General features: G+C 38.9%; 1 protein-coding gene across 8 annotated transcripts in view; it reads left to right on the top strand.

Annotated features, from left to right (window-relative positions):
* The window catches only part of PTPRM (protein tyrosine phosphatase receptor type M), a 779,977-nt gene that overhangs the window by 194,177 nt on the left and 570,141 nt on the right, over positions 1–15,659 (top strand). For all 8 annotated transcript variants that reach the window (XM_044773425.2, XM_070513580.1, XM_044773424.2 and 5 more), the window contains exon 2: positions 893–1,015. In XM_044773425.2, coding sequence (XP_044629360.2) covers positions 893–1,015 — 123 coding nt within the window. The remainder of the gene's footprint in view (positions 1–892; positions 1,016–15,659) is intronic.

The following is a 15,659-nucleotide window of genomic DNA, read 5'->3' as shown; positions in this document are numbered from 1 at the left end:
CAGTACAATTCTCAGAATAATTCAGATGATCATTATAATCACTCACTTTTGCAATATGAAACATTGGGGAAAAGATTTGATACTGTAATAATTCAAAGTAACAGGAGACATTTAAAAGGATGTGGGGTGGGACTTCAAGTCATCAGTGTTTCCCAGGATGCTGAAACAGCTGAATTCTTTGCGTATACTACATTCTCTATTATTCTTTGTTTTTTTATTTAGGTAGCTTCATTTCTAGCACTGAATTGAGTAGATGTTTACCATATTTTAGTTTTGAATTTATTCTTGCTTTTAAAAATTGTGTGGACTATAAGCAAATTTATAATCTCTTTTAATTTTGAGACCTCAGGTCTCCAAAGTGTTAAAGTGAAACCTCCTTCTATGTTAGAATTAGAATAATCCTTGGAAAAATATTTTGCAAGCTACATCCGTGATTTCTACTGCATTTTTTCCTCTACCATTGTGCCGGTGTTGTGGTGAAAGCATTTCTCTTTTAATTTATTGGACAAATTACAATACTTTTTCTATTGAAAACACGTTGAGCGCTTACGTTGAACACAAGATCAATTATTCCAAAATTATGTAAATCTGCAAAATATGAATTATAAATTTGCTTAGGTTTTACTTTCAAGTGGATTATACAAATGGTGGGTTTTTAGAGGGAACAGCAGGACTGGGTTGTTTGGGGGAACAGCAGTACTGGCAGGGCGTGGTTAACATCAGCTAGCACTTAGCAAGTGTACAGTAGGGTCAAGAGCCACAGTTCCTGAGCACAAAGGTCAAGTCAAATTTAGTTTAGCATTAAGTAGGTTTACAATTAGCTGCAGTCATCATAGCTTATTCCAGAGGTCTGGTTGTTATTTATGTTACTTTTCATTCTTTTACATTTTAGGTGGTTGCCTCTTTGATGAGCCCTATAACACGTGTGGATATAGTCAAGCTGAAGATGATGACTTCAACTGGGAACAGGTGAACACCTTGACCAAACCAACTTCTGATCCATGGATGCCATCAGGTTTGCCTTCAGTTTTAAGTTTTCTTTTTAAAATCAAAGGTGCAGAAGAGTCATAATCATAGCAAATGTTCACTGGGTATTGGTTGAATGAGTAAAGGTGTTGGTTTTTGAGTGTGGCAGTCAAAGGCCAATTAGCTAGTGAGGATAGTACAATTAAGAGCACCAACTGCAAAGAATTAATCTTTGTCTCTCTCCCTTTAAAGTCTAATTGAAGTTTGCTTCCTTTATCTTTGGATACATCTGAGCTAGATTAATGGGCATCACCCAGTTGATCCCTTCCCAAGCAGCAGATATGGGAAATAGATTGTTGTCTCTCCTGGATGTGTCTAGTGGATGGAACTCTAGCTGAAGAATCTAAATAACAGCGTCTCCGTTTGCAAATAGGAGACCTTGGGAGGTCACTTAACCTTTGTCAGCCTCAGGGGCTCACTTGGCACCTGGAGATCTGGGAGGATGCCAGTGATTTTGAAAGCATTCGGAAGATAAAATGGTGATGCACAATGTGGATACTTTTTCCCTGTAGAGGTGCTTAGTAAATTTTCCAATGAATGAGACATATTTTGTTGCACTGAATACTAGCAAGAATTCTCTCTCTCTTTTAGAAGGATGAGTGGGAAGATGGTGACTAGTGAACCCTAATCACATTGGAGGTTGATTTTTTAATGACTTCTTTTCAGGCTGTGGTGTTGAACGTCCCTTTAAAACTTGGGGGCCGGCCCCGTGGCCGAGTGGTTAAGTTCGTGCGCTCAGCTTTGGTGGCCCAGGGTTTCACCCGTTCCAATCCTGGCCGTGAACATGGCACCACTCATTAGGCCATGTTGAGGCGGCGTCCCACATACCACAACTAGAAGGACCCACAACTAAAATATACAGCTATGTGCTGGGGAGATTTGGGGAGAAAAAAAAAAAAAAGAAGATTGGCAACAGTTGTTAGCTCAGGTGCCAATCTTTAAAAAAAAAAAATTTAGATTTATAGATTCATTTTACAAATGGGGTGGTGAGTGTGCCCCATTCAGGATTCAAACTGTGAAACATGTTTTCTGATTTGGATTTCTGATAAAACACATTTTTTGTACTTTTTAATGACTATAAAGTTCTTCATTAATGTACCTCAATTTAGCAGTAATTACATTGTCATCTTATAAAAGTAGCTCTTAAACATGAAGTAGAGTTTAATGTTATTCTTAAGCTTTAACAATTATGATGCCCACCACGTTCTTGCCCTCTCCTTCCCACATTCAACTCCTTCTGACATCAAAGGAAGGAACCTTGAGCTCCTTAGCACCATGGCTTTACCAGACTTCGAAACCTCTTTAGCTCTGAGTTATTTCCCTACGGCTGACATTCCCCTTTTCTGTCGCTCTTTTTCTCTTGGAAGCGTGTGTGTGTGCTTTTGAATATTGCTTGTGTTTGAATCAGTGGTGCTTTACTTGTTTTTCCAATTTCCACTTCCTGCTTTCATTCTCAGCGCTGTTGGGACGGGGCAGAGGAGAGCTGGCAGTGCTCCCTGTGGAGCTGTCCCTTTCCAAACAGGCTTCTCAGTCTCAAGGCCTTTTGGTCATCGCCTCTTCTCTCTCAAGGGTCCAGCCTGTGTCCAGAGACGCTGGGGATGGCTGAGTCTGTGGTAGCGTGGAGGGCGCTCAGATTTAGTCCTGAGAGATATCTCCACATGAGTGCACTCGGGCTGTCTGTGTTATCTGCTAATTTGGTGAAAAATTTGTAATTTTTCACACGAGGTAGTAGGTTTCATTATTATGGTCCTTTAGTTTGAAGGCTGACTTAGAGAAATTGACTTTTACAAATGTGCCTCTATATTGCAGTATCTTCTTCAGCCTCCACTGGTTCTATTTTTGTCACACGATGATCCACCTCCCTCCGTAAAGGGGAGGAGGAGATTGCTTCTTGTCACGATCTTGATCTTGTTTTTCCTTCTTTCTGATGTCCCATAATACCATCTCAGACCAAGTTGTCCGAGTTTTAAATACAGAAAGCATGGCTTCCTAGCAGAGACCGTTACAAAATTGGCAATAAAGAGCAAAGACCACTTATATCCTAGAACAATCACTTGGGTAATTGAAGGAATAAAGGAGAAGCAACTTTGCAAATATCTGCCCTGTGATGACTGCCTTTGGAAGAATGAAGTGGGGGCATTTAAATCTTCTATTTGAATTTATTCTACTTCTGTTGACTAATGGAATACTTATCGGGCCTAATTAATGTTAATGTTAGGCCTTTGTAACTTAAAATCTCTGAGTGTTATATCTTCCAAAACTTTTATCAGTTCTCTCTGGTTTCTGATAGTTACAGAAGGTGTGCCCTCAACCCGCACTGCCAGACAAGTGGCTGTTGGGCCCGTGGGTGGTTGGAGGGCCCGAAGGTCTAGAGGGAGCTGGGGAAGGCCCTGTCCCTCTCTCCTGTCTCCAGGCCCGTGGCATGGGTCCAGAGGAGATTTTGGAAAATTGATAGTTGTTCCATCAGGTGTTTTGCTATAATATAGAGCTGCAATTATGGGTATTTTTTTCCTACTATTCATTAAACTAACTTTAATCATTAAAAAAATTTTCCTAGAGCCCTAGCGTATGCTAATCACGATGCAGATTACTGTGGGAGATGAAGGATTATTAGAAATTATTCGTTCTCTCTAGGAATTTATCTACTAGGGAGAGAAAGTTACAAAAATACAATTAGTGAACAATCTAAAACTATTTATGATTAAATGTGGTATAGATTAGAGGTATTCTAAGAGCAATTTTCTTACTGTAAGCCCAATATGTTTGTTATAAAGGATATGGACTTGTGCCCAGCTGACCTATCCACCTGAAGTGAGAAGTTAAACACTCAGTGAAGCATTGTTGCGGGAAGTAAGGAAATATCACCTTATAAATTGCATATAGTAGTATCCTAAGGTACGGACTTTAACACTGAGTTTCCTAGATGTATATGCAGCTGTGAGTTTTAAATACTGTTTAGTTCGATGGATTTTCTCCTCCATTCTTTGGTCTCCTCTTCTTCCTCCTCCATTCTTTCTTTTCTTTTTTTTGTTTTTTTAAGGAAGATTAGCCCTGAGCTAATATCTGCTGCCAATCTTCCTCTTTTGCTGAGGAAGACTGGCCCTGAGCTAACATCTGTGCCCATCTTCCTCTACTTTATGTGTGGGACGCCTGCCACAGCATGGCTTGACAAGTGGTGCATAGGTCAGCACCCGGGATCCAAACTGGCAAGCCCTGGGCCGCCAAAGCAGAATGTGTGAACTTAATTGCTGCGCCACCGGGCTGGCCCTCTCCTCCTTCTTTCTGTTAATATATGTAACATGATTTATTCCTTTCAAAAACAGATTCCAAAGCTGGCCCTCTTACACTAAAACAGAAACTAGTTTTATGAATTTCTCAGCATAAATGGGTGGCAAAATCAGATACAACCATAGCTTTTTGAAGGTTAATTTTTTTAAACCTTTATTCAAAATGTTATTGGATTTGTTCTCATGTATGCATTTGTGTTTGGTCTTGCTTGGGTAGCCTGGTTCTGTGATGCCCTAGACTGAGGGCTGGCAAACTGTGTCCTGCAGGCCCAGTCCAGCGTGTTGCCAGTGTTTGTGTACTTTCAGGTTAAGAATGATTTTTACATTTTTAAATGTTTGGAGAAAATCAAAAGAATAGTAATATTTTGTGACACGTGAAATTCAGATTTCAGTGTCCATAATCACAGTTTTATTGGCATACAGCCATGCTCATTTGTTAAACATTATCAGTGGCTGGTTTCAAGCTACAGCGGCCGAGCTGAGTAGTTGCAGCAGATGCTGTCAGGGCCACAAAGCCTAGGTATTTCCTGTCTGACCCTTTACAGAAAAATTGTGCCGACCCCTCTCTTAGACCATTTTGGCTCCAGCATATAATTGTTGCTTTGGACTCAGTTTATATGTTACTGTTTTTTGTATTCATATTATAATTATTAACATACAAACATGACTTCACTGTTTCTTTCACTTTCAGATTATATGTTCTCCAAGCATTGGGCTATTAAAATTAGTGAGGAAAAAACCGTGTTGATTAGGGATTTTTCTCTATCTTTCCCATAAATTTGCTGTCTATTGAAAAAGCATCATGATTTTTGTTATTTAGTACCAAAATCCTTGTGGGACTGTTGTGATTCTAATAAGCAAATAATCCATCAAGATGAATTTTAAAATTATGGCAGTGAGACACTAAAATTTTTACTCTAATTTTTAAATTTGCTGTAATTAGAATTTTACTTCTGTCCTTTTTGAAATCGATGCTTCAGTGTGTAGGAGTTGTTTCTTTGTATCTTCATGTGTGAGGTTATTTTTAACCACGTTGAAAAAATTTAAATACAGTGTGGAGCTTTATACAAGCTGACTTGATAACTATTCTGAGTGACATTGGCTCTGGAAATACATATTTAGGGCAAATAAATACCAAATGCCGTTTAAATGTTTGTATTTGAAGCTGACATTTATGTTAGAGTAGGTGATACTTTTGTAACTAGCTCTGAACTATGGTTTTCTTGACAGTGAATCTATGCCACACGTGGTTTCACTTTTATTGGTAAGTGCCTGCTGCATTTCATATCAATTGATCTTAGCAATGGAAACTTTCTTAAACTTTATTATAAGGACTACTACTTTGAGCCCAAGAACCAAATAATTAACCACATGATAACCTGCTACATTCTGTTAGCAGTGTTGTATTCTATCACTTTATATACTGCAGTCCACATGTAATTATCAGAGTAGACTAAGAAGCATTGATTAATAGGTGTTTTATGATGTAAAAACACCTGCACAGTTTGACAATGGTTGATGTTTTTATATTTCATGAAAGTATAATGTTTGTACCTTACTGCTGCAGTTCCATAGAATAGATATTTAACAAGTTCCATATCTTATATATAAGAAAATGTGACCCTTTGTTATTAAAAAAGTTAAACAATAAATTCACCCATGATATTAAAATGTAAAGGTAGCTTGTAATCATAGCCATTTGCTCTTCATAAAGTTAACATTTATTTATACCCCACATGATCCCCGTAAGATAGCATACTTCTAAAGGCTATTATTAAGTGAATTTGGGTGCTACTGCCGGGAAAACGTAATACTCTTAGTTCTTTTCCAGGCAGTGTAACATGCAACTAGTGGAAGTCTCATTTAGCTTCCCTATCGTAGTTTTACATATTACAAATTGAGTGGTGTTTCTGGATCTTCATGGAGATAGTGTAACAAAGGATTAAATGATTTCTTTGGGTGCCCATATGAAAGGCAGAGAGATGGAAGTGCCTAGATGGAGAAGCAATATGCACTCTTAGTGTGATGACCCAGAAAAATGGAAAAAATGACTGCATATGTTTGTTTAGAGTCAGTTTCACATTTGAGAGAGATGGTGGATTGATAGACAAAGAAATTGAAGTTTTCTCTTTGGGTGCATCCATCTCGGCATAATTTCCTCATGCTCGGGAAGACTTCCCTATCTAGTCACACTTCAGGGCTTATGGAGGGCTTAGTGCATGATGAAGAAAAGAAGACCGTGTGCTTGAAAAGTCATTTTTACTCCTTAAATATCAGTGTATATTTAGTGAGTAATATGTTGGCACAGAATATTCAGACAGTTGTCTAATTATCTTATCCATTCTTTGAATCTGTAAACATTCAACAAATATTTATTAAATACCTGCTATGGGTTAGGCATTGTTAGAGATGCTTGGGCTTCATCATTGAATGAACAAATCAGGGACCCTCCCGGTGTACCTTAGGTTCTCAGTCTGCTAAGATTGCTCTTGGATTGCTGAAAGATTATATCCTATAAGACTATGCTTTCCCTCATTTATTGACTTTTTGGAAATGAATACTTAAAAGGTAATACAAATTTCAGTTCATTAGACTTAGCACACTATAGCATCAAATTTAGCTTTCTTGTATGCTTTGTTCCTTAAAAAAAAAAAAGAGCAAAAAGTCTGAATCATAGGCAAGTGGCAGTGCAGTACCTTCCATCGTTCTCCCTTATAAAACAAAGTAATCTGGTACATGCGAATGACTCTTAGTAGTTGACGAAATTTGCTTCTTTGCTCTGTATCATTTGATCCCCATTTTGACTCTGACAGATTGGGTGGCATTATCTGTGTTTTATACCTTAGGAGACTGATGTTCAGAGAAGTTAAACTTGCCCCAGGCCTAGACATGAGAGAAATAGCCTCCATTTTTGCCCTTCTAAGTGCCTTGATCTTTCCACGGGAGCACATGTGCCTAGTGAAGGGGAACAGTCTTCATCCCAGGTGGCACCTATTTGGATCTTATCAAAATGAACATGAGGACTCTCCACTGTGGGGGCTGCAGGCCCCACCTGGGTCAGATTGCTTCATAGCTGTTGATCTTGGGCAGGCTCTTCAGCTCTCAGTTTCTCAGTATCCTCGTCTGTCAAGTGTTGGTAATGTGTGTTTGTGGAGTGCCACCCTGGACCTGGCTGCTGGTGCTGGGGCTGCAGTAGTAGAGCCTCCTCCTCTTGCTGACTGTATCTGGTGGGCAGTCAGCCAATAAGCAGAGAGACATATACGGTGATGGCGGGACGTACGAAAGGCTGTGAAGACAAACTAAATCAGGATAAGGGCTTAGTGAGTGGTGGGAGTTACAGACAAGGACAGCCTCTCTGAGGAAGCTGTCCATGAGCAAAGACTAGGATCCGGGCAGCGGCAAGGAGGCCGTGGAGGCTGAGTGATGTGGGCAGAGGGAAGAGCAGGAGCAAAGACTGAGGCAGGGGTGAGCTCCGCCTGAGGGAGTGAGGCAGTCAGTCTCAAAGGAGACTTTCCAAAGCCATGGAAAAGCGTTTAGAACCTGCCTCATTGAGTTCTTGATCAGGTGAGACAAAATAATCCACCTCAGCAGCTGAGCCTGGTACCTGGCCCAGCACAAGGTTCAAGAAATGCACTCCTTTTATTATTATTAAGTAATTTTTTAGGAGCAATTTGGTATGAATTCATCTCTTAGCTTAATTTGGACTCTCTGTGAAGTGGGCAGTTCATGCTAAGTTTTTGTTTTCTCTTCTAAATGATACCAAGCAAGAAACAGAAAATACAGGTCTTCATATGATTTTTGAAAGTGTTAAAAAAACAAGCTGAAAGAAGTCCATTAAAATACCAACAATGTTTTTTGTCAGGACAGTAGGATTTGGGATAATTGCCCTATCATTTCTATTTCACACATTTCCTTTATGATCAAGTATACCTTTATAATAAAAAGTAAAACTTAAAATTATTTTGGGGAGGGATCATTGTATTTGGCATTATTTTAGTTGATCCTGAAGATTTCTAGTCCATGAACTCAGGAAATGAAAAGTTTCATTGTCCTTGAGTGTCTCATTCAAGTGTCCCCAGTGGGGTGCCTGCCTGGCATCCAGATGTAAGATGGTCATCGATGAACATTGTCACTCCCTGTGTCTTAATTCAGATCACCTTGGTGAGGCTGAGAATGGGTTTCCAGTTAGCTTTTGAAGAGTGAATGATGAGACACAGTGAAAGAAATTGGACTGGAGTTACATTCTGTCAGCAGTTTCTAAGTTACAAAATTTAGAAAAATAATTTCAGATGATAATGAGAAAAAACCATTTCAGATCAGTGATCTTGGGGAGTTCTTAGTTAAACAGCATAGGGCTCTGGGTAGCCTCTTTTTAACATGGGTGTAAACAATGTGCTCCACTCAGAGGTGACAACACATAAGATAAAAGTTACATTTTAACCATTTTAAGACTACAGTTCTGTAGCATCAAGTATATTCAAATTGTTGTGCAACCATCTCCACCATCCATCCCCAGAAGTTTTTATCTTACCAAACTGAAATTCTGCACCCATTAAACGCTAACACCCCATTCTTCCTTCCCCTTGCCGTTGACAACCACAATCCTAATTCCTGTCTCTATGGATATAACTATTCTAGGTACTTCATATAAGTGGAATCATAGGTTATTTGTCCTTTTGTGTCTGCCTTATTTCCCTTGGCATAATGTTTTCAGTGATTCAGTTTTTATAGACTTTCAAGATCTTTCAAAGACTTTCTAGATCAGAGCAATCATTTTTTTTTTTGGAAAAGTGTCCTGATTTTTAATAGTTAAGTGTTTCAAGGGGACAGTATATTGTCTATGAGTATTTATTTTTATAGTTTATATTCAGTGTTCAGAAGTGTTCTTCTTCAGTTTTTTTCTAAATTCCTGTCTAGGCTGATTGGAAACTGTTACAAAAAGTAAGAATAGTGGCTAGCTATTTTTTTAAGTATTTGCTTAAAAATATACAAATGAGCCTGTGTATATAAATGTTTTTAAAATAGGTTTATTTATTGCTTGATTTCCTGTGAAATTGTACCAGATGACGTCATAAGAGTTATGTGAAGCCAAGTAATGGAATAAACAGGCAGCCAATCATGACAGATATTGTAAATCTCTCAAAATCTGAGTAGAGGGGGCAAGAGGTGGGAGAGGCGAGGTTCAGAGTGATGGGGCAATGGGGAAGTGATTATATGGGCATGGTCAAGTGCTTGGGATGGAGGGGCCCACTTTGGCAATAAGAGTCAAGAGAAAAGACAATGGGTTTTGATGTGAAACTCAGGCACAGTCTTTCAGTCTTTTGAGTGCAGATTCCTTATTTGACTGCACAGGGGAGGTAGAGTGGGGATAAGCTGTTTTGAAAACAACTTCTCTAAAGACCAGAAAGCCCAAGGCCTGAGGAAGACTAGCCACTTGGGTCCAGGGCTGCCAGACAGCAACCTCTCTTTATGGAGGGCAGGATCTTTTTGTCAGATTGGTTTGGAGTGTGCCCTTGATGAGCTAGCTTGCACGGCCACTGGCAGGTTAACGGTGCCATTAAAGTTGCCCTCGCACAGACACCCAGCAAGGGGAGGGCCTTCAAAATTCTGTGTGGCCTGGGGGCTCTGGTTCATCCCATTCACCTTCTGCCTGTGTCAGGTCAAATTATCACAGGTGCAGGCTCCCTTTTAAGCAACTTTGGGACTTTCCATAGCCCAAGAAATCTGAATTTTATTTAAATAAGAAATGGTTAAGCCCAAGTGTGACGTCAGCAACATGGCAGTGTGAACTGTTCCCTTTGTCTCTCCCCCTTTTGAACTACAACTAAATGGACATTCACTGACCGATGGAGGAAGCCCACATAGCACAACAGGACATGTGAGAGACACATGCAGCTATACATCTGTGGGTGGATGGACTGGCCCCCTCGGGAAGTGGTAGAGATAGGTGAGCATGCCCTGCTCTTCCCTGGTAGCCCTGTGCACACACACAAATGCTTTCCAGCCTGGCTTAAGTGCCCCAAAAGTGGGAGCATGCACCTGAGTGACCGTGGGAGGAGGTGGTGGTAACCCTTAGCCCACACTGGTGATTACTCTCCTGGCGAGGAAGGAAGACTACCATGCCCCTCTGCTGCCAAGCCCCACCTGCCAAGCACAGTGATCCTGCAGACCTCAAGCAGAGACTGCAGCAGATCTACATGCTGGGGTGAATACAACCCAGGGCCATGTGAACACTCATAGTGCTGCTGAGCCCCCAAAGAGGGAATATGTGCAGCCAGCTGAGGGAAGAGGCAGTGGCAGCTTTTAGCCTGCTGGTGATCACTTTCCTGGTGGGAAAGGGGAGCCCATAGTGCCCCTGCGGGGCCAAGGATTTTCCCTAGCTCTGACAAGCTCTCCCTTGCTGGCAAGGAAGCCCCACCCACCAAGTACAGTGCACACAAGTGCCTGAAGATACCCCAGGCTGGGGAAAGCACCCATAATACTCACACAGCTTCCAGCAGATGTGGTGGGGCCAGAAACTCTGCTCCTGCTTCCCCCTAGCGGTACCAGGTGGAATCTTCAAACTAAGAATACCACAAATGCCCCAGTAAAAGATTAGTTCATCAAACACCATGAGAAACTGCAGCAGCAATTCAGAACAGAAGGAAAATGACAATTCTCCAGAAACCAACACCTAAGGCACAGAAATTTACAACTTAAATGGCAGAGAATTCAAAATAGCTGTCATAAGGAAACTCAACAACTTACAAGAAAACATGGAAGGACAATTCAAGGAGCTCAGCAATAAAGTGAGTCTCTTCACCAGAGAGATTGAAACTAAAAAAAAAAAAAAATCAAGCAGAAATTCTGGATATGAAAAACACAATGAAATAAAAAATAACCTAGAATCCTTAAGAAATAGAACTGATTTTATGGAGGAAAGAATTATTGACCTAGAGGATAAAAATGTAGAAATTCTACAGGTAGAGGAGGAGACAGAACTAAAATGTTTTAACAATCAAGAAATTCTTAGAGAAATATCTGACTCAATTAGGAAAAGCAGCATAAGGATTATATGTATTCTAGAAAGAGAAAAGGGGGAGAAGTAAACAGAGACCTTGTTCAAAGAAATAATTTCTGAGAACTTCCCAAACCTGGAGATGGTTCTGGATTTACAAATAAATGAAGCTAATAGAACACCTAATTTCATCAATGCTAAAAGACCTTCTCCAAGGGATATAATAGTAAAAATGGCAAAAGTCAAGGACAAATAAAAAATATTAGGATCAGCAAGGCAAAAGAAAATAACCTACAAAGGAATCCTTATTATGCTTTCAGCAGATTTCTCAGAATAAAACCTACAGGCTAGGAGAGAATGGAATGATATATTCAAAATGTTGAAAGACAAAAACGTTCAGCCCAGAATACTCTATCTGGTGAAACTTTCCTCAGATATGATGGAGAAATAAAAGCTTTCCCAGATAAACAAAAGCTGAGGGAGTTCATCACCACTAGACCTCCCCTACAAGAAATAATTAAAGAAGCTCTCACAACAGCAACAAAAAGGCAAAGGTCTACAACGCTCTGTGCAAGAAAATACATAGACAGACATGATCAGAAACCTGCAGCTTTCTACCAGAACAGGAAGACAAATGCTGAATCACAACTTAAAAGAGAAAGGGAAAGAAAGCACCAAAATTAATGATAAATGCTGCAACTTAGTCACAAACTTACAACATTAAAAACAGAGCAATTTGTAACAGCAATTACTCAGCAGGGGAGAAGAAAGGGAAGGAATCTGCTTAGGTTAATGGAGGTAAGAGACTGAGAAAATGGATTATCTCATCTTCAATATCTTTCGTACAATCCTCATGGTAAGCACTAAACAAAAAATCAGAGTAGAGCTACAATTCATAAAAAGTGAGAAAACTGAGAAAATCCCCTCAAAAAACCACCAAAATGAAATGGCAGTCAGAAATACAAAGGAAGAAAAACAATGTAAACGTGGAACAACCAGAAAACAAGAGATAAAATGTCTGTATTAAGCCCTCATATACCAACAGTCACTCTAAATGTAAATGGGTTGAATTCTCCAATCAAAAGACACAGAGTAGCTGGATGGATTAAAAAACAACAGCCAACACTTTGCTGCCTCCAGGAAACACATCTCAGTTCTAAAGACAAACACAGGCTTAGAGTGAAGGGATGGAAGACAATACTCCAAGATAATGGCAAACAAAAGAAAGCAGGTATTGCCATAGTTTTATCAGACAAAGTAGACTTCAAGGTAAAAAAGACAATGAGAGAAAAAGAGGGGAAGTGTAAAATGATAAAAGTGACATTCCACTAAGAGGAAATAATACTTGTTAATATATATGCACCTAACACAGGGGCACCAAAGTACTTAAGGCAATTATTAACAGATCTAAAGGGAGGAATTAACAGCAACACAGTAATAGTAGGGGAGCTCAACACCCCACTTACATCAATGGACAGATCATCCAGACAAAAATCAATAAGGACATAGTAGATTTAAATGAAGCATTTGATCAGATGGACTTAATAGATATATAGAGAGCATTCCATCCAGAAACAGTGGAAGATACATTCTTCTCAAGTGCACGTGGATCATTCTCAAAGATAGACCATGTGTTGGGAAACAAGGCAAGCCTCAATAAATTTAAGAAGATTGAAGTCATCCCAACCGTCTTTTCTGACCACAATGCTGTGAACCTAGAAATCAACCACAAGAAAAAAATGGGGAAAGTCAGAAATATGTGGAGACTAGACAACATGCTATTGAACAGCCATTTGATCAATGAAGAAATCAAAATAAAAGTTAAAAAATACCTGAAGACAAACAAAAACGAAAATAGAACATACCAACTCTTATGGGATCCAGCAAAAGCAGTCCTAGGAGGGAAATTCATAGCAATACAAGCCCACCTCAACAAGCAAGAAAAATCTCAAATAATCTTGAAATGCGCCTAACAGAGCTAGAAACAGAAGCACAAACAAAGCCCAAAGTCAACAGAAAGAGGGAAGTAATTAAAATCAGAGCAGAAATAAATGAAATATAGACTAAAAAAACAGTAGAAAGGATTGATGAAACTAAGAGCTGGTTCTTTGAGAAGATAAACAAAATTGACAAACCCTTAGCCAGACTCACCAAGAAAAAAAGAGAGAAGGCTCAAATAAATAAAATTAGAAATGAAAGGAGAGAAATTAAAACAGATACTGCAGAAATACAAAGGATTATAAGAGAATACTATGAAAAGCTATATGCCCACCAATTTGATAACCTAGAAGAAATGGATGAATTCCTATACTCATACAACCTCCCAAAACTGAGTCAAGAAAAGAAAGAGAGAGTCTGAATAAACCAATAACAAGTAGAGAGATTGAAACAGTGATCGAAAACCTCCAAAGAAAACAAAAGTCCAGGACCAGATGGCTTGTTTGGAGAACTCTACCAAACATTCAAAGAAGATTTAGTACCTATTCTCAAACTATTCTGAAAAAGTGAAGAAGAAGGAATGCTTCCTAACACATTCTATGAGGCCGACATTATCCTGATACCAAAACCAGACAAGGGCAACACAAAAAAGGAAAACTACAGGCCAATATCACTGAGGAACTTAGATGCAAAAATCCTCAATGAAGTATTGGCAAACTGAATACAGCAATACATTAAAAGGATCGTACACCATGATCAAGTGGGATTTATTCTAGGGACACAGGGATGGTTCAACATCTGCAAATCAATCAATGTGATACACCACATTAACAAAATGAGGAATAAGAATCACATGATCATCTCAATAGATGCAGAGAAAGCATTTGACACTGTCCAACATGCATTCATGCTAAAAACTCAATAAAATGCATGTAGAAGGAAAGTACCTCAACAGAATTAAGGCCATATATGGCAAACCCACAGCCAACATTATACTTAATGGTGAAAAACTGAAAGCCATCCCTCTGAGAACAGGAACAAGATAAGGTGCCCACTCTTGCCACTCCTATTCAACATAGTACTGGAGGTATTGGCCAGAGCAATTAGGCAAGAAAAAGGAATCCAAACTGAAAAGGAGGAAGTGAAACTTTCACTATTTGCAGATAACATGATTCTATATATAGAAAACCCTAAAAAATCCACCAGAATAATCAACAACTACAGCAAAGTTTCAAGATACAAAATCAATTTAGAAAAATCAGTTGCATTTCTATACACTAACAATGAACTAACGGAAAGAGAAATCAAGAATACAATCCCATTTACACTCGCTACAAAAAGAATAAAATACCCAGGAATAAACTTAACCAAAAAGGTGAAATACCTATACACTGGAAACTATAAGACATCATTGAAAGAAATTGAAGAAGATATAAAGAAACAGAGAGAGATTCTATATGCATGGGTCAGAAGAAAAAACATAGTTAAAATGTCCATACTACCTAAAGCAATCTACAGATTCAATGCAATCCCAATCAGAGTCCCAATGACATTCTTCACAGAAATAGAACAAAGAATCCAAAAATTTATATGGAGCAGCAAAAGACCCTTAATAGCCAAAGCAATCCTGAGAAAAGGAACAAAGATGAAGGCTTACAATCCCTGACTTCAAAAAGTACTAGAAAGCTATAATAATCAAAACAGCATGGTACTGGCACAAAAACAGACAAGCAGATCGATGGATAAGAATTGGAAGGCCAGAAATAAAACCACACACCTATGCATAGTTAATCTTTGACAAAGGAGCCAAGAACATACATTGGAGAAAGGAAAGTCTCTTCAATAAATGGTGTTTGGAAAACTGGACAGCCACATGCAAAAGAATGAAAGTAGACCATTATCTTGCATCATACAGAAAAATTAATTCTAAATGGATTAAAGATTTGAATGTAAGACCTGAAACCATAAAACTCCTAGAAGAAATATAGGCAGTACCTTCTTTGGTATTGGTCTTGGCAACATGTTTTCGAATCCTATGTCCACTCAGGCAAGGGAAACAAAAGAAAAAGTTAAATGGGACCACATCAGACTAAAAAGCTTCTACAAAGCAAATAAAACCATCAACAAAATGAAAAGACAACCCACCAACTGGGAAAAAATATTGGCAAATCATTTATCAGACAAGGGGTTCATCTCTAAAATATATAAAGAACTGATACAACTCAACAATAACAACAAAACAACCCGATCAAAAAATGGGCAGAGGATATCAACAATCATTTTTCCAAGGAAGATATCCAGATGGCAACAGACACGTGAAAAGATGTTCAACATCACTAATGCAAATCAAAACTACGAAGAGATATCACCTTACACTAGTCAGAATAGCTATAATTACCAAGACAAAAAAC

The sequence above is a fragment of the Equus asinus genome, chromosome 7 (assembly GCF_041296235.1).
Source record: "Equus asinus isolate D_3611 breed Donkey chromosome 7, EquAss-T2T_v2, whole genome shotgun sequence".
NCBI lineage: Eukaryota > Metazoa > Chordata > Mammalia > Perissodactyla > Equidae > Equus > Equus asinus.
The sequence above is the reverse complement of the archived record's forward strand: the minus strand, read 5'-3'. Positions and strand labels throughout refer to the sequence as shown.